This window comes from Chiloscyllium plagiosum, unplaced genomic scaffold (assembly GCF_037043375.1).
Source record: "Chiloscyllium plagiosum isolate Xiang-an unplaced genomic scaffold, Cpla_swu_hap1 HiC_scaffold_25, whole genome shotgun sequence".
Classification (NCBI taxonomy): Eukaryota; Metazoa; Chordata; class Chondrichthyes; order Orectolobiformes; family Hemiscylliidae; genus Chiloscyllium; species Chiloscyllium plagiosum.
Genome location: NW_028270163.1, coordinates 52,757,401 through 52,777,195, shown reverse-complemented (window position 1 = coordinate 52,777,195; position 19,795 = coordinate 52,757,401). Strand labels below are relative to the sequence as shown.

General features: G+C 39.6%; 1 protein-coding gene across 6 annotated transcripts in view; it reads right to left on the bottom strand.

Moving 5' to 3' along the window:
- Nucleotides 1-19,795, bottom strand: part of helz (helicase with zinc finger) — a 276,040-nt gene that overhangs the window by 198,855 nt on the left and 57,390 nt on the right. For all 6 annotated transcript variants that reach the window (XM_043715064.2, XM_043715069.2, XM_043715066.2 and 3 more), the window contains 6 exons: nt 19,262-19,318; nt 17,151-17,199; nt 15,959-16,034; nt 9,158-9,356; nt 7,784-7,891; nt 2,995-3,295 (listed from right to left, as the gene is read on the bottom strand). In XM_043715064.2, coding sequence (XP_043570999.2) covers nt 2,995-3,295; nt 7,784-7,891; nt 9,158-9,356; nt 15,959-16,034; nt 17,151-17,199; nt 19,262-19,318 — 790 coding nt within the window. The remainder of the gene's footprint in view (nt 1-2,994; nt 3,296-7,783; nt 7,892-9,157; nt 9,357-15,958; nt 16,035-17,150; nt 17,200-19,261; nt 19,319-19,795) is intronic.

Sequence of the window (19,795 nt, the reverse complement as noted above, 5' to 3'; positions counted from 1 at the left end):
TGACATAATGATAATGGAGATGTTTACTCAATCGCAGCAATCAACCTCTATTAATTGGTCTACAACAGACCCAGATATATGGCTTACAAAACCCCAGTGATAAAAAATTGGGAATCAGACATGCAGTTGAAATATTCAAACCAAGTTAGTTGTTTTTTACTGCCTAAAATTACTCGAGCACTGTCAGAAAGTTTTATTATGTGAAAGGAATCTAATTTGCATTTTAATGAACCAATACTGTCTGCTTCCACACCACGAGCTGTTAGAAATATCTCTGGAGATTGGGTCCAAATTTACCTTGCTAAAAAAAGACTGTGGTTCTACAATACAGACTATGGCTCTGCAGTTCTGTTGCTTTAGATAAGGTGAAACAGGTCATCAAGCTCCACAGTATCAATTTTGAATCAAAGAAACAGCAATTATGTAACTTCACGGCTTCTTCTCCCAGTGACAACAGTAAAGGTTCAATGAAAGGTACATGCTGAGAAGCTACCTTCAATGAGCTGATGAATCCAGAACATGGTTTCAGTCAGTTAGGAGTGAAATTTGGGCTTCTCTACCTTAGAAGATGCTCAGTCATAGAGTTTATATAAGGCTAATATCAAAAGATTTTTGTACTTCATATTTTCTCAAAATCAACATCACAGATTGATCTAGTAAGTGGACCCCACTTTGCCTCTGCTCCAGATACCATGTTGCTTTCGCTAGCCTATATTAAAATAGTAAATGATTAGGACACCCAGGGATTGTAACAGAAAACCATTATGCAGTACACCAACTGTCAGACAGATGACTAGAGATCAAATGATTTTACTTTTTCTATAAAGTAGTGAATCCACACTCCATAAAGCCTGGATTCAGTCTCTAAAACACTGAGCATCTAAATAAAAGAGATGAACAAGGAATATAAAGCTGTTACAAGTTACAGTCAGTCCTAGATATTCTTCCCAGCTCAAAGTCACTGGCCTCTTTCTTTAATGATTGCCTAATATTAAACATTAACTTACCAAATGGATGTATTGTTCCCTAGGTTAAATGTAGCAACTACTGGAAATTTGCGGATGTTCCTACCTGTTCAATTATCACATCATTGCACCACTGTTTGGGGGGGGTTGCAGTGAACTAATCGGTTGCTGGGTGTGCTATATTACAACAACAACCAATTTCAAAAGTACTTCTTAGGCTGAGAAAGGCAATATATAAATTTAAATCTTTCTTGAATTTTCAAAAGGTAGATTTATTTACATTTTGATGTATTAAGGCTAAAATTCAAGTCACAAATTGGTTTATTCTGCAACTGTTTAAGGGAATGAATTGGAAAGATCTGTAGTAATTTTAATTCCATTTCAACTTAACTCTGCATTATTTCCAGCATTAATCGCTGGTACACTGTCCCTGTGAGTGGATGAAACAGTGACTTTGCTGAATCCTTCTCTGAATTGACCAAGGGGAATAAACAAATAGACTAACAACCTATGGACCATGTTCCTCATTCCACTAAGAATTGATAACCTTGCTATCCTTTCCTCCTGGTGATCTGGAAGTTAGTTGTTCATTTCCAACTTTGTCCTGGTCATCGTGTTAATTGGAGCTCTACTGACAAAGTCAACTGCTACAACATTAAAGCATCGGCTCCATGCAATCAGACTAGACTGATGCACGAATTAATTCAGCCTCTCCAAGCTTTTCAGATATTTACAGTATACCATTGATACTTTAGGATGTCTTGTCAATGGTTAGCTGATGAACTTTCAATGATTTTTATTAACATGTGTCCTAATTTTAAGCTTAGGGGCTCCAATATGTCTTTGTCACATTATTTAAACCCTCAATTACTTGTTAGTAATAGTTGTAATATAAATTCACAAGTAGTAATTCCCATGCTAAGATGGCCAAAAATCTCAAACTACAACAAAAAAAGTGTCTCACTTTTCTCATCGATGCATAAAATAACAGTGACTTAAACTGCAATATTTCTTCTAATTTCTTTCCATCTTTCAAATTTTATCACTTTTTAAAATCAGAGTTTTGGTCACCTTGCCACTTCTATTAAGTACATTTGGATGTTTATTTCATCCAAAGTACTTGAGAGATACAAGCTGTTGATATGGTAGCATGATAGTACAATGTCTGAAGGATAGAAATCAGACAGTAGAGGAAATTAATATCTCTGGTTTCTTGAGATAGTTAATGTCACACCCCAAGAATCTTTAGAGTCCCCTTCATTCTCTACGTGCATTGACAGTTAATACATGAACAAATGAAATCATATCCAAGACTAAGAGCGTTGGATTCTTGGGCACTACAGGAATAACAGGATAAGGAAAGTGGATGTTGATGTTTAGCCATCAACTGAATGAATGGTGAAGCAGGCTCAAGGGGCATACAGCAATCATATAAGTGGGATCCATCAAACATTCAAACCACCTGCAACATATTTATATTTTTTATAGAGTGAAAAGCCACAGCTACTTACAAGGGACTATTATTTAACTTTGGAACATAGGAACAGGAGTAGATAATTTCAGCTTTCAATGAGATTTGCCATTCATTTATTAAACAATAAATATTGTTTAAATCTCAATTTAAAATTAACAGTTGATCTAGCATCAATTGCCATTTGCACAAGAGTGTTCCAAATTTTGAACATCCTTGGTATGTATGAGTGCCGCCTAATTTCACTTCTGATCATTTGGGCGCGAATTTCTATCTATTGCCCTACTCCAAAACTTTCACAATTATATCTTCTGAAGGGGAAATTGTTAGAATTGTTAATCACCAATTTTTCTCTCATGTCTGTTTGTCTATTAACTACTGACATCCTTTTTTGTCTTTAATTAACTTTCTTAGCAGACCTCCTTCACCATGGCACAAATAAAACGGTCAAAGGAGATTTCTGGGCCCTTTAGATTCTTCAATACGTCTTGGCATTTCCAATACTGAAAGCAAACAGCAAGCTTTCTATGCACACAGCAAAAATGATCTAATACAGACCTTCTATTGAAGCAGCATCCACCATAATCCTTTGCATCAGGACTGGCTCAGATCCAAAGTCAAAAACTACAGTTTGACGAAAAGTTCCAAATATTTCTGTATTGAATTGTACACTGACTCTATAGATACAATGGTCCATTCCATTCTGAGTCATCTTCCCTCCTCCAAGCCACTCCTGACAGTTCTCAGGTACATCTTGTACCACCTGGGTGTTGAGATCACCAACAGAAACAGTCATAATAGAAAAATGAGGACGATGAGCATCGTAGAGCAAAGCTATTCGATACAGCAAACGTGCAGGCTGAGGAGAGAAAAAAAATTAACCCAACATTAATTCCAAAAGCAGCATTATATATATATATCACCTGAATTGATCACCTGTTCTTTCTCCTTGAAAATGCCTGTAACTTCTTTCTCAGTGCTTCCAAACTAATGACAGCATACATTATGACAGCAATGGGATCTCACTTTTTAACTGGATTCGCTAGTTCCATTTCTGGACACCCAAATACACAGAATCAGTCTGCAGGAATTAGATTGGGTAGATGCCAAGATACATTTTCTTGACCAACAAAAATAAAAGGTGGGGTCACAAAATATTATAAGTTATACTAAGAGAAGAAGTTAATTCACTCAAACGGGTTGCAAGAACCATTGGAACACCCTACCCCAAATGGTGGTGGTCGTGCCATTGCTGAATACCTATAAGGGTGGGATGATAGATCTTATTTGGTCTCTCAGAATACTTAGGGATATAAAAGCAGACAGGAAAGGGAGATGAGGAGAAATTTCTTCAGTCAGAAGGTAGTGAATCAGTGGGACTAATTTCCACAGAAGGATGTGGAGTTCAAGACATTGACTGCCTTTAAGACAGATTGATTGGTTCTTGATTAGTAAGTAGATCAAAGGTTACAATGAGAAAGCAGATGAATGGGGTTGAGAAACATATTTGCCCATAACTGAATGGCAGAGCAGAACTGATGGGCCAAATGGCCTAATTCTGGTCTTATATCTTGTAACCTAAGATCAGCTAATGACCGTTCTTTCTCGTAATTGAGTTCTTGATTTCCTCAGGAACTGTTATTAGCCCAGACATCTCCAGCTGCTTTAGCAGCCTAACCTCTGCCATCACGTCAGGAGTCAGACTTAAGACCATAAGACATAGGAGCGGAAGTAAGGCCATTCGGCCCATCGAGTCCACTCCGCCATTCAATCATGGCTGATGGACATTTCAACTCCACCTACCCGCATTCTCTCCGTAGCCCTTAATCCCTTGTGACATCAAGAATTTATCAATTTCTGCCTTGAAGACATTTAGCGTCCCAGCCTCCACTGCACTCTGTGGCAATGAATTCCACAGGCCCAACACTCTCTGGCTGAAGAAATGTCTCCGCATTTATGATCTGAATTTACCCCCTCTAATTCTAAGGCTGTGTCCACGGGTCCTAATCTCCTCGCCTAACGGAAATAATTTCCTAGCGTCCACCCTCTCCAAGCCATGTATTATCTTGTAAGTTTCTATTAGATCTCTCCTTAATCTTCTAAACTCCAATGAATACAATCCCAGGATCCTCAGCCGTTCCTCATATGTTAGACCTACCATTCCAGGGATCATCTGTGTGAATCTCCGCTGGACATGCTCCAGTGCCAGTATGTCCTTCCTGAGGTGTGGGGACCAAAACTGGACACAGTAGTCCAAATGGGGCCGAACCAGAGCTTTATAAAGTCTCAGTAGCACAACAGTGCTTTTATATTCCAACCCTCTTGAGATAATTGACAACATTGCATTCGCTTTCTTAATCATGGACTCAACCTGCATGTTTGCCTTTAGAGAATCCTCAACTAGCACTCCCAGATCCCTCTGTACTTTGGCTTTACGAATTTTCTCCCCGTTTAGAAAGTAATCCATGCTTCTATTCTTTTTTCCAAAGTGCAAGACCTCGCATTGGCTCACATTGAATTCCATCAGCCATTTCCTGGACCACTCCTCCAAACTGTCTAGATCCTTCTGCAGCCTCCCCACTTCCTCAGTACTACCTGCCTGTCCACCTAACTTTGTATCATCGGCAAACTTCGCTAGAATGCCCCCAGTCGCTTCATCCAGATCATTAATATATAATGTGAACAGCTGCGGCCCCAACACTGAACCCTGCGGGACACCACTTGTCACCGGCTGCCATTCCGAAAAAGAACCTTTTATCCCAACTCTCTGCCTTCTGTCAGACAGCCAATCCTCAATCCATACCAGTAGCTCACCTCGAACACCATGGGCCCTCACCTTGCTCAGCAACCTCCCGTGTGGCACATTATCAAAGGCCTTTTGGAAGTCTAGGTAGACCACATCCACAGGGTTTCCCTGGTCTAACCTACTTGTCACCTCTTCAAAGAATTCCAACAGGTTTGTCAGGCACGACCTCCCCTTACTAAATCCATGTTGACTTGTTCTAATCCGGCCCTGCTCTTCCAAGAATTTAGAAACCTCATCCTTAATGATGGATTCTAGAATTTTACCAACAACCGAGGTTAGGCTAATTGGCCTATAATTTTCCATCTTTTGCCTTGATCCTTTCTTGAACAAGGGGGTTACAACAGCGATCTTCCAATCATCCGGGACTTTCCCTGACTCCAGTGACTTTTGAAAGATCTCAACCAACGCCTCCGCTACTTCCTCAGCCACCTCCCTCAGAACTCTAGGATGTAACCCATCAGGAGATTTATCAATTTTAAGACCTTTTAGCTTTTCTAGCACTTTCTCTTTTGTAATACTCAACTCAGCCCCCTGACTCCCTTTAATTGTTGGGATATTACTCATGTCTTCCACTGTGAAGACTGACGCAAAGTACTTATTAAGTTCTCCTGCTATTTCCTTATCTCCCATCACTAGGCTTCCAGCATCAGTTTGAAGTGGCCCAATGTCTACTCTTGCCTGTCGTTTGTTTCTTATGTATTGAAAGAAACTTTTACTATCATTTCTAATATTACTGGCTAGCCTACCTTCATAGTTGATCCTCTCCTTCCTTATTTCTCTCTTTGTTATCCTCGGTTTGTTTTTGTAGCCTTCCCAATCTTCAGATTTCCCAGTGCTCTTGGCCACTTTATAGGCTCTCTCTTTTTCTTTAATACATTTCCTGACTTCCTTTGTCAGCCATGGCTGTCTTATCCCTCCCCGGATAATCTTTCTCTTCTTGGGGATGAACCTCTGTACAGTGTCCTCAATTTTACCCACAAACTCTTGCCATTTTTTGCTCTACTGTCTTCCCTGCTAGGCTCTGCTTCCAGTCTATTTTCGTCAGTTCCTCTCTCATGCCCTCATAATTACCTTTATTTAACTGGAACACCATTACATCCGATTTTGCCTTCTCTCTTTCAAACTGCAGACTGAACTCTACCATGTTATGATCGCTGCTTCCTAAGTGTTCCCTTACTTTAAGATTTTTTATAAAGTCTGGTTCATTACATAGCACTAGGTCCAGAATAGCCTGCTCCCTTGTGGGCTCCATGACAAGCTGTTCCAAAAGGCCATCCTGTAAGCATTCCCTTTCTTTGGATCCACTGGCAACATTATCTCCCCGGTCCATTTGCATATTGAAGTCTCCCATGATCACTGTGACCTTGCCTTTCTGACATGCCTTCTCTATTTCCTGGTACATGTTGCGCCCCTGGTCCTGACCACTGTTAGGAGGTCTGTACATAACTCCCACTCTGGTTTTTTTGCCTTTGTGGTTCCTCAATTCCACCCACACAGACTCCACATCATCCGAAGCTATGTCATTCAGCACCATAGATTTAATTTTGTTCTTAACTAACAAGGCAACCCCGCACCCTCTGCCCACCTCCGTGTCTTTTCGATAAGTCGACTTGTTACTAATAGATCCATATACGTTAGCCTCGTGATTTGAATTATTAGTCTAGTGACATTACACCATGCCACAGAACCCCTTGACTTACACTGTACTTTAGAATGATCTCATCGTCATATAAAACCAATTCATTGGCAGTCATTACTGTACGCAGAAAACCACCAGCATAATACCAGTTACTTGATCAAACACTGCAAACTAATTTAACAGTTTGCCTTCTATGTGTATTGCTGTCTGACGTTAATACGAGCCACATTTCTTCAAATTACATGCAAGACTTTACATGGCTGCTGGTCCAACCAGTTTAACTTTTTTTTGTAATGCACTAATGAAAATAATCTGCACATTTCATTATAAGTAAAACTAGCAGTGATCCCATTAATCTAGTTTAAGTATCCATCAATTTTTAGAAATTCTAACTTTCATGGATTAGTTTGAGGAATAGATTTCTGGGCTAGTTTAGAAGTTGGACACTTTGAATTACAGAGAGGGCTCATGCTTCAATTGGACATACACCAAGTAAAATGAACCACTCACAGGAAGTTTTTGCAACCTAATATAGGGCAGGCTTGAATAAAAATTATAATTCACAGATATTTATGTATTTCTTGACAAACTAAATACTGACAAATTTAAAGTATGACAACTCCAAAATACAGAGATTTAAATGACACATGGAGTTACCCATGATACCAATATAACTCAAGACTTCCAAACCCTCAACTACTTTGTTTTTGGGTGCACTTGTGCAAGTGTGCATGAGATCTAACATTGCTGTTACTCCCCTTTCTCACTGGAAATTCTTGGTACAAATGCATGAAATGATAGATTCAGTATTTGCTGAGGTTAGATTTGAGAGTGTAATACATTAAAGGCTTCCAAGTATTATATTATATCAACAAACTTCAAAAGGAATCTACAATACTTACCTTACAATGGAGTACAAAGGTCCATGCTTGACTAGATTTCTTGGTTGTCACCGTTATTGACAATTCTGGGCTATGTTCCACTGTTACTCCATCCACAGACTCGCTAAGCTTGAAAAACACAAAACAAATCCACCCTAGCAAATCAATATGTTTAAGGGAAATAGTGACCACAAATCAAATGAACTTCAATTAGTAGGGTTTTTTTTCCCCTCTCTAAAGGTTGAATGAATATAATATTACTTCAATTTCTCTCATCGTTGTCTACCAATCCACAATTATCTATCCAAAACATTGCTTTTGTGGAATTTGTTATGTTGCAAATTCAGCTTCCCTTTGTCCAAAATTATCAACACATGATTGGGTACAATTGGATACATTCAGCCTTGAGTTCTTCAAGCAAATGTGCATTCAAAGCAAATATTCACAGTGCACCAACAGATAATTAAAATGTGGAGTGTGACACAACTTTAGGATCCTCAGAACAACACTGATCTCTCAACTGTGACAATCTGTACTTTTAAGACTGATTTGTTTTGTCCTGGTTCTCTTAAAGGTGTGTTGTAAACCTTGTGCTGTGGTATCTGCTTCATGGAAAGTAAATAGCTTTGGTTTCTTTTTAAGTAGACAAAATAAGCCTGAGTGGGCGGAGTCAGGCCCACACAGACCCAGGGTTTTAGCTTTTCTTTCAGTTGTTGAAGTTGAAGTTTTGGAGTTGAAGCTGCTGGATACAGTGTTCTCTCACTCTCTGCTGTCACAAAAGCTTTAATGCTCTCTGCTGCTGGATTAATTCTGCCAGTGGTATGGAGGTGATAGCAAATAAGGGAAATCTGTTTTGCTGAATTTGCCTTTGCAAAGGCTGTGCTAATGGAAAGCTGATATATTGGAACAGTTGATAAGTAGCAGTTAAATAACATATTATTTTGCTTTGTATTTCAACAGAGTTATAGTTATGCTAATTCTTCTTTTGTTTGTATTTTAACTGTGGTATAAGAATAAAGAATGCTTTGCATGAAGCCTGGTAGTTTGACCAATCGAATCACATCTGGAAAACAGCATCTTACACTTGCCTTTAAAAAAAGGTAAAAGTTAGAGTCTAGACTATCTCCTTCATACTTTTTGAGGGTGTTTGGTCTGGTCCTTAACACAACTCTCATCACCAAAACAGATTTACTGGCAATCTATCACAATGAAGTTTGGCACAGACTGCTCTGCACTAACTTTCAGGTTAGCTCCAAATCAACAGCGACTGACTATACCGAAAAGTTATAAATTAGCTATGCATTAACTAACGGCTGGACAATTGAAAATGTGAAAGACATATAATGCAAGTTTCTTCTCTCTTAATTAACGTGCCAAATTAAATGATTTACATACCACTTTTTCTGGAGATAAAGAATTCATCCATTTTTCAATTAGCGTTTCCATATAATTCCCAATAGATTGTTTATTTTCTTTCTGCTGTTTCAAGCGCATCAGCCGTGAAGAGTAGCGTTTCTGCCATTCTGTCAACTCTTTCTGCGAGTGTGCAGATGTACATTGAGCACCATATCTACATATTTTCTGCTCTATAAACCTGAAGCAAAACAAAAATACATTATTTAACTTAACAGGAGGCAGTAAATCTCCCATTTTAAGGTTCTATAATTTGTTGTTTGTAAACTTCCCGATTTAACAATGAAAGCAATAATGCACAATTGTTACAAATCATTTACTGAAAATTTACTTCGTTTTATTTATGTGGCTGGGAAATGTTTGTCATTTGATGACAAGGTTGCCCATCCATTCAATAGCTTCAGCTGATGCAGCATATGTGACTTTAATGCCACCTAGAACCATTATCCCAAGCCAGAAGTTCAGTGTATGGGTGATGGCCTAAATTTAATGGATCTAGTCATAAATCCGGCTGTTCTTCATACTTCACTTTAGGAGCCAGTGGACAATTCTTCCGTGGTCTGTCCTCAAACGGTCAATGGTCAACTCAATCTTCTGTGGAACTTCACCACATGGTCAGTTACTAGGTTGTAAGTGGTGTTTGCAATCAACAAGGACGTCTGTTTATAGGGCATGTAATATGTTCCAGTAGGCACAGGATTTCAGATATCCTGAACACCCAAGCCAGATTGAGTAGTACTCTGTTGCTGGACAGACCAGAGTGACTGAAGCAGGTTCCATACAAATTCATTCTTGTCTTAATCTTGGTTTAGGTAATCTGAACATATTGCTGGTAGGCCAACACATGATCAAGAGTAATGATTACATAACCTACAGTACGGAAACAGGCCCTTTGGCCCAATAAGTGCACACCAACCCTCTGAAGAGTAACCCACTCAGACCAATTCCCCTATGTTTACTCTGAACACTGCAGGACAATTTAGCACAGCTAATTCACTGACCTGCACATCTTTGGATTGTGGGAGGAAACTGGAGCACCCAGAGGAAACCCACACAAATACGGGGAGAATATGCAAACTCCACACAGCCAATTGCCCAAGGTGGGAATTGAACCCAGGTCCCTGGGGCTGTGAGGCAGCAGTGATAACCACTGAACCACCGTGCCACCCTGTGGTGAAACGGTTAAAAATTATGTCCCAATACATGTGTGAATCTAACCGGAATGGAGGTGTTGCTTAGTCCCGTGTGAATCTTATTACACACCTCCCCGTGTGAATCTTCTTATCTGTATGTAACCAGAATGGAATGTGTTTTTTAGCCTTGCTCTGCTGTTCACATGAATGTTTATATCTGGAAAAGAGTATATCAGCTGGAAAAGTCTCCAGTTCGGTGAGTCTGCTCCGGGGTTACGTTTAACCGCCGAGCGTGGGTTGTTGGCAACCGCTCTACGAGAACTGACGGCTCCCAGTTCCGGTAACATGTAGAGTGAGTATAAGCCAGACCCGTTGTAAGTTTGAGAGACCTGGTTGTGGCGACGCTGCGGGGAATAAAATGCTCATATTCTAGCAGACTCGCCTCTTGGTCGTTTGTTCTGTGTCAGACTACTCTCCTACGAACCTGACCTTGAGAATTTTTTTTAGAACATTTGGCGCTGCGAGCAGGGTCAATCGCAATTGAGGAGAGATTTTGATACAGAACAATGTTTTGGAAAAAGACTAAGAAACCAGAAGAACAAACTGTGGAGTTCCCGACCGTCCCGGGATGGCATGGATGTGGGCATGTACGTGGCAGTTTGTTTGAGAAATGGTGGAGGGCGACCGGAGGAACCCCAGGGTCGCTGCTGTCCACCCTTGAGAGGATCCCAGTCCTGCCGAAGAACCCCTTGCCTGGGGTACAGCGGAGGATGTGGGCATGTCCAAAAAGCTGAAGCGGAGTTAACAGAATTGAATGGGATTGAACTGAACTGAACTGAGTGGAACTGAAGTGAATCAAATTGAACGGAACAAAATGGAACTGAGCTAAATTGAATTGAAATGGACGGAACTGAATTGAACACAATTGAATTGAACTGAACAGACCTGAACTGAGCTGAATTGAACTACACTGAATTGACTGAACTGAAATTAACTGAAACGAATTGAACTGAATTAAGCATAATGTAACACATGTATTAGGCCAAGCAGTGGAATGTGGTGTAAAATTATGTCCCAATACATGTGTGAATCATAATGTAACACATGTATTGGGCCAAGCAGTGGAATGTGGTGAAACGGTTAAAAATTATGTCCCAATACATGTGTGAATCTAACCGGAATGGAGGTGTTGCTTAGTCCCGTGTGAATCTTATTACACACCTCCCCGTGTGAATCTTCTTATCTGTATGTAACCAGAATGGAATGTGTTTTTTTAGCCTTGCTCTGCTGTTCACATGAATGTTTATATCTGGAAAAGAGTATATCAGCTGGAAAAGTCTCCAGTTCGGTGAGTCTGCTCCGGGGTTACGTTTAACCGCCGAGCGTGGGTTGTTGGCAACCGTTCTACGAGAACTGACGGCTCCCAGTTCCGGTAACATGTAGAGTGAGTATAAGCCAGACCCGTTGTAAGTTTGAGAGACCTGGTTGTGGCGACGCTGCGGGGAATAAAATGCTCATATTCTAGCAGACTCGCCTCTTGGTCGTTTGTTCTGTGTCAGACTACTCTCCTACGAACCTGACCTTGAGAATTTTTTTTAGAACACACCCCAGTAATGTCGAGAAAGATTTGGTGTTATGTTATGGATGAGGGGTTAATCATGGAATGGATGATGATGTGCTTCCTTGACCTTCCAGTTGTTCAGGGAAAATGTTAAAGCAACAATACTGACAAAGTTTCGTTGAAGCCTCTATTTTCTGAAGTAGACTTTCAGATCTTTACTGAGTTTTTTCTCAATGTTGTGAAGTTCTTAAGGCTGGGCTACCAAGTCAACAGTATGACAGATTAAAGTCATGTTGAGGTTCTACGGGACATTAGTGAGCCGTCTCTGGAATAAGATGGCGGCACGGTGGCACAGTGGTTAGCACTGCTGCCTCACAGCTCCAGAGACCCGGGTTCAATTCCCGCCTCAGGCGACTACCTGTGTGGAGTTTGCACGTTCTCCCCGTGTCTGCGTGGGTTTCCTCCGGGTGCTCCGGTTTCCTCCCACTGTCCAAAGATGTGCAGGTCAGGTGAATTTGCCATGCTAAATTGCCCATAGTGTTAGGTAAAGGGTAAATGTAGGGGGTATGGCTGGGTTGCGCTTCGGCGGGGCGGTGTGGACTTGTTGGGCCGAAGGGCCTGTTTCCACACTGTAAGTAATCTAATGTAATCTAATGTGATCTAATCTAATCTAATATATCCAGTTCTGGTTGCCCAGTTAAAGGAAGGATATTATTAAGCTGGACAGTGTTCAGAAGAGATTTACCAGGACGTTGCCAGATTTGGAAGATTTGAGTTATCAAGAAAGGCTGGATAGGCTGGGACACTTTTTCACTGGAGTGTAGGAGGTTGAGAGGTGATCTTACAGAGGTTTATAAAATCATGAAAGGTATATTAATGGTAGGTGTCTTTTCCCTAGGATGGTGGATTTCAAGACTAGGTAGTGCATTTTTAAGGTGAGAAGAGAGAGATTTAAAAAAGACAAGGGGCAATTTTTTTTAAACACAGAGGGTGCTTTGTGCGTGGGATGAACGTCCTGGGGAAGTTGTGGATGTAGGCACAGTTACAACATTGAAAAGATATTTGGATAACTGCATGAATTGGAAAGATTTGGAGGGATATGGGCCAGCAGCAGGGCAGGTTTGGGATCATATTCGACATGGGCTGGTTGGACTGAAGGGTCTGTTTCATGCAGTATGACTCCATTACAGCCATGGGTCTGAGAGAAAGAAATCTTACCAGAATACGTGTTGAAGCCAAGTGGTGAGGACTGAAGCCCAGAGGAACTTGTTGTTGGCTATGCATGCATGCATGGCTGATTTGATCTCCAGGCTGCACATGGGACTGTTAATTGTTGATCCTAGATTTGATTAGTTGGCTTTCACACAGCAGATGATTTTGAAAAGTGTTAACAGTAAGCCTGTGTGCTTTTCTGTCATAAGAAAAACTGCCTGCTTGATTGGCCAGGTGGGAGGTGAAGAACAGTGCTTATATTATCCTATTTGAAAGTTGATTTTTTTTTCCACAAATGAGAGAGGTGGATTTTGGTCAGTCTTTGAAGGTTAAGTTTAGACAGGTCAAAAGTCGTTTGGATAGTGACTCAAGTGCATTGCATGCAAGACGACATATCATCGCAGTCAAGTGCCTGGGTAGAAATAGGTAACGTTGATAATATTGATAATGTTGGGTTTATGACAAGTAGAGTGAACACTTTAAAGCAATTGGTTCAGTTTTGACTTCAGAACCAAGATTCTAGTTCAGAAAAACCCAGAGTTCAGTACAGAACGCATAATAGTTTCTGATAGCTGGGGTACCAAGATTTCTTTTTAATAATTTAGTTCAAGGGAACTGGTCACTCGGCAGAAGTAGCTTCTAGTCTGTGAAGCTTTATAGCTCGGAGTATTTGGATAGAAATCTTCAAACTGTTAGAACTGAGAACATTTAGAGAATTAGAAATATAAAAAGGTTCACGCCATGGGACTCTGAAAGGAATTGCAACATGTTTTGAGAATAAAGAGGGATTGAGTCTCTATAGGGGCTGACATTGGTGAAAATATTGAAAATTTGCATGTTTATGTCAAGACCTTTTTATCTGTACTACATAGTTAGGTTTATTTTCTTTGTGTCTTAAACTTATACTCGGTTTTAAAGAACATCAGTAGCCTTGTGAGTCTATGCTTCAGTGACTAACTACCAAGTTGACTAACTGCAAAAATTAAACGTATAGTCTATCAAACTATGTCTCATTCTGGAATCTGAATTGTCCAGTATTACCACGAGCAATGATTATATCAGAAAGCATTGTTGCATTCAGAATGGGATTCAGTTTGTTAAACAGGAAGCATTCCAAGACCTTGCATATTATTGAGACCAGGGTGAAGGGCAGTAGCTGCATGACTTGTTGAGTGGCCTTCCTGGATTGTCAAAGACCACTAACTTGAATTGGTGCCAGATATTTGGAATGGAGCCTGAACAACTGATATTGTTAAATAGTTTTGCTAGGTACTTCATTCCTGTGAACCAATGTTCTTCAAGAATTCTGATTGAATCCCATCAACTCATATTTTTGCCTGACTTGATTGCCAGCAAGGCACTGTCCACTTCCTCTGACTTGTAAGGACTTGATATGTCTGTCTGTTCTTGGGAAGTCTTCAGAGACTGTATGAGGGCTGTTTTTACCATTGATCTACCATTCCTGCAGATAATCAATGATATTACGAGTTGCAAATTATCAGTCTCAATTCTGGAGTGCTGGTGTGATTGTTGTCCATATATATGTTTTGAAATAGAACATAGAACATTACAGTGCAGTACAGGCCCTTTGGCTCTCAATGTTGCATCGACCTGTGAATCCAACCTGAAGCCCATCTAACCTACACCATTCCATTTTCATCCATATGTTTATCCATTGACCATTTAAATGCCCTTAAAGTTGATGAGTCCACTATTGTTGCAGGTTGGGCATTTCATGCCCTGACTACAGAGTCAAGAATCACCCTCTGAAATCTATCCTATATCTATCACTCCTCAATTTAAAGCTATGCCCCTCTCGTGCTAACCACCACTATCCAAGGAAAAAAGCTCCCACTGTCCACCCTACCTAATCGTCTGATCATCTTGTATGTCTCTATTAAGTGACCTCTCAACCTCCTTCTCTCTAACGAAAACAGCCTCAAGTCCCTCAGCCTTTCCTCGTTAAGACCTTCCCTCCATACCAGGCAACATCCTGGTAAATCTCCTCCACACCCTTTCCAGTGCTTCCAAATCCTTCCTATAATGTGGTGACCAGAACTGTACACAATACTCCAAATGTGGCCACACCAGGGTTTTGTACATTTGCAACATGACCTTATGGCTCCGAAACTCAATCCCTCTACCAATAAAACCTAACACTGTATTGCCTTCTTAACTAACCTATCAACCTGGGTGGCAACTTTCAGGGATCCATGCACGTGGACACATATCTCTCTGCTCGTCCACACTACCAAGAATCTTACCATTAACCCAGTACTCTGCATTCCTCTTGCTGCTTCCAAAGTGAATCACCTCACACTTGTCCGCATTAAACTCCATTTGCCACCTCTCAGCCCAGCTCTGCAACTCATCTATGTCCCTCTGTAATCTGCAACATCCTCCTACACTGTCCACAATTCCACCAACTTTAGTGTCATCCGTAAATGTACTCACCCATCCTTCTACGCCCTCATCCAGGTCATTTATAAAAATGACAAACAGCCGTGGCCCCAAAACAGATCCTTAGGGTACACCACTAGTAACTGAACTCCAGGATGAACACTGCCCATCAACCACCAACCTCTGTTTTCTAACAAATTGGTGTTAGTTCTCTGGCCCTATCCTCAATTCCTTTAACCTCTCAGAATGTTATATCAGAAAATGTGGAATTCTGTCATGCTGCTCATCTTGTAGCTCAGCAAACAATGAAATATAAACATACAGATGTTCACTTCCAGACAAGTAAGAGAATGCCCAAATGCACAAAGTACAAGAAATTCGTCATTTGAGACAGACGAGAAGCAACAAAAACGCTGTATCAAAAGTTAATCCAATGAGAAAGCAAGAGGTTATTTAATTAAATAGTAGATTGCTTACCTTTTACATAATGTGTACTCTTCACTACAGGTGACACCTCGGGGAGGAGGCCGAAACTGCCATCCATCTTCAGAATCTGCACCAATCATTTGAAAACATTTTAAAGATTATTCTTTTAAAAGCTTTTCTATTTTCCGACAGTATTTTTAGATCAAATGGTCACCTTGCAACAGCAACAGTTAACTGCCTGTCTACACTCGGTTGAATTTGGAATGAAAAAGGACACTCAAGCCTACACAGCTTGTTCGAACAACAGTGATCAGCCTGAACCAAAACTCATCAGATATCCAGCAAGAAAACAAGAAATTTAATACAAAATTTAAAAATATTTTAACCTGGCCTGCCAATGTAAAAGTAAAACAAAATAACTTCTGAGACAGATTATTCAGAAGCCTGACTTACAGTTTTCCAGATGATAGTCCAAGAGCCCAAAATGTATCCTATTTTATTGATTATTTGTCCTTTAACAGTCAGTCCTTTCTTTTCACAATCACAGCGATAATTGAAAAAGTAAAAATTTTTGGATAATATATAATCACACAGTTTTCCCTTCTTATCTAAAAGGATCATCTTTCAAAGCTATAATGTTCCATAAGGCCCATAGGCAGATCACCGATGGGAGCATTCCACGTGCCATAGGTCAATGATTTTTAATACAGTTTATGGTCATGGCGGACATGACAGAACTTGATGCTGTACCAAACAAAACACCAACCCATGCACTTCTTTATTTGGCTCCCTGGATAGTATTCAGGAGCAGGAACACTGATATTGTATTCTAATAGCCAATCTGGCTAAAAACTCCAAACCAAGTATATTAGGAATGAAACCTGGCAGCTTTTGGGCTGCATGGTTTAAAGTGCTAGCAGACTAAGCCTTTACTCACAGGCCTATTGGGAGAGACTATTTAAAATTATTTTCAACGAGTTGGATGAATATGTTCAGTCAGTCCCTAACTGCCTCCAACAAAACGTCGAATGAAAAGCTGTCCTCAAACAAAGGGCATCTAGTTTGAAACAGTTCAACTTTCTTGCCCACTATAATTCAGTGATTCTGAAACATTTTAGAACTTCTTCAGAACACAAGATGCTTTATAAAAGTTTGTTCTTTGGTTTGTTTACAGGTATATTAACTATGCTGGACAACAAATAACTTAATTCAATAAACACTACAGACTTATTTTGTGAATTACCTTCTTCTGTGCCTTCCAAATATGTGGACATCAGTTTATTGCTGGTTATCTGCAACAAAAATAGAAAGCAGACAATACACATGAGTAGAACAGAACAATTCTCAATTCAGAGAGCAGTCAGGAAATTTGGGTTGACATCAGAATGAATCACTGAGGGGGAGAAAACATACAACTAACAAGGTCTCTATTCTTGAGTGCCATTCAGCAATCCTTGCTAAAGAGTACCTTCAAGAATACAGGATGAAAAGTTAAATTCTAAAAACCTTCCAGAAGAGAAAAACAATTTGAATTAATGAATAAGAATGAGCACGACTGGTAGATTTTTTAAAAAAAATGTTCTGTATCTTAAAAAGATAAGTGAAGGACAGAAGAGAGAGTAAAACTATATTAATATGAGGTAAAATCAAAACATGTAACAATAATTAGATGATGCCAAATTTGGCTATGTACATTAAAGTAGTTGATAAGTAAGTAGGAGAGAAGAAATCCTTTTTGGACTCCTGAACTGATGGACGTAGGCAATCGCTAATCAAATACTCATTTTCAAATACATTTAAGTTGAAAACAAAGATTTTGGGTCCCACATGTTAGGAAAGACATTTTGGCCTTTGAGGCAGTGCAACGTAGGTTTACAAGAATGAGACCTGAACATCAGAGTTTAAGTTATGAGGAGAGATATATAAATAGCGATATATAAATTAGGCCTGTTTTCTCTAGAATTTAAAAGCTTAAAGGATGATTTGATTGGAATCTTCATGATATTAACGGGGAAAAGACAGTGGACATATGGATAAACTCTTTCCACTGCTTGTGCGATTCTAGAGCTCGGGGACATGGTCTGGGAATTCGGACCAGACCATTCAGAAGAGATGTTAGGAAGCACTTCTACACACACAGGGTTAGAAGTCTCTCCTACAAATAGCAGTGGATGCAGGATCAGTTCTTATTTTTAAATGTGAGATTGATAATGTTTTGTGAAGCAAAGGATATAAAGGAATATTGGCCAAAGGCAGGCACATAAAGTTAGGCCACAAATCAGTCACGATCTCACTGAATGGTAGAACAGGCTTAATGGTTGAATGGTCTAATATACCTAATGTACAGTGATGAAGAACAAATCTTCAACAGTTTTAAAAATCAGTATTCAAGAAGAGTCTAGCATAGTCTTGATCACTGCCAGTGCAAAAGCTTTATTGGTCAATAGGATTTTGACCAAAACTTCCAAAATTACCCATTAATTTGGAACAGCGATTTCTGCAAATTTGCCACAATCTCGATGTTGATATGGTGAGGTGATAATGGAAACAACAAAAGGAATTACCTTTGTACAGATGGTGAGTGTCCCCAGAAAAGAGACAAATGGTGATAAAGGAGAGATGAAGAAATCAATTTCAGAGCATAACCCCTGTCCTCCATCTTGATCACAACCAAAGTGCTCCCCAACCCAACCCCCCCTTCAAATGTTTCCTTCACCAACAGAAATTGGCTGCAGACAACACAAGGCAAAACAGACAATGACAGCAATTCCCAGATCAAATGTAAAGCAATAACACAGCACTCACTACTTTCTTTACATTAGTTCTAATTTTACATTGACTAATGAGAACATTTGACTGTGTATAACAGAAACTTCTACTTAGTAACAAATATACCGGAACGTACAAGAACGGTCCAAGGTAATTTCACATTAATTTTATGTTGCTCTGTTTTGATTCAAGATCAGGAATTTTCCATGTGCAAAACTGGAGGGATATAACCATGTCATGTTGGTAACTCTGGGAATATCATGCTGGTTATTTGAAATTAATTATTAGTAAAACTTCAAAACATAGAACTTTTAAAGAGAACATTCATTTCAAGGGTTGTGCAGCTGTATAAATTGAGTGGTGTCATAAAAGTTAACATCTTCAGCAATTCATTATGAATAGCAATTTGCAAATGTTGTCACATGCACAGTAGAGGGAAGAAAATGGAGAACATCGTTGAGAGTTATAGCCATGCAATGATCAAGTCTAATGTGAAGGGCATGAAAAGCAAGCTGCACAATCTGTGACACAGTTAATTTATTTGAAAAAAAAAACCCTTATTACTGCTTTGAACAGATTACTCACATCCATTTCTTCAAGAAGCATTTTGAGCCTGGTTACATCTTTTGTTATCATCCCATTCTAGAAAAAAAAACATGAAAAGCTGTACCAATTTGATAGCAAATATTTGTAAAATGTAGATTTACTCTCTGACAGGAATAAATTTTAACTGTAGTTCAGAATGGTTATGGGTGATTTTCGCATGCAATGTGAAACCTTTCTGGAACTAAACTGCACAAAAAGCTCTTCTTCCTCAATTACATAATTACATACATGAATGATGCTATATTCTCAATTTAAGGGCATTTTATTAAAAATAAAATTTCTGATGCCATTCTCTAACAATACCAATAATGACCCTGAATGGTATATTAAAGAACTTGCAGATCTTGATCAAACCAAAAAAACAGTTGTGGCTTCGTGGTTCATGTTTGACCCATTATTAAGTCCAATTGTTTTTTTGGATCCGTTAATCCCACTGAGGGATGCTTGAGGTACTCATTAGCTCTGTCACTTCAGTCACTTTTGCATTTGTGTATGCAAGCAGTTCGAATTTTT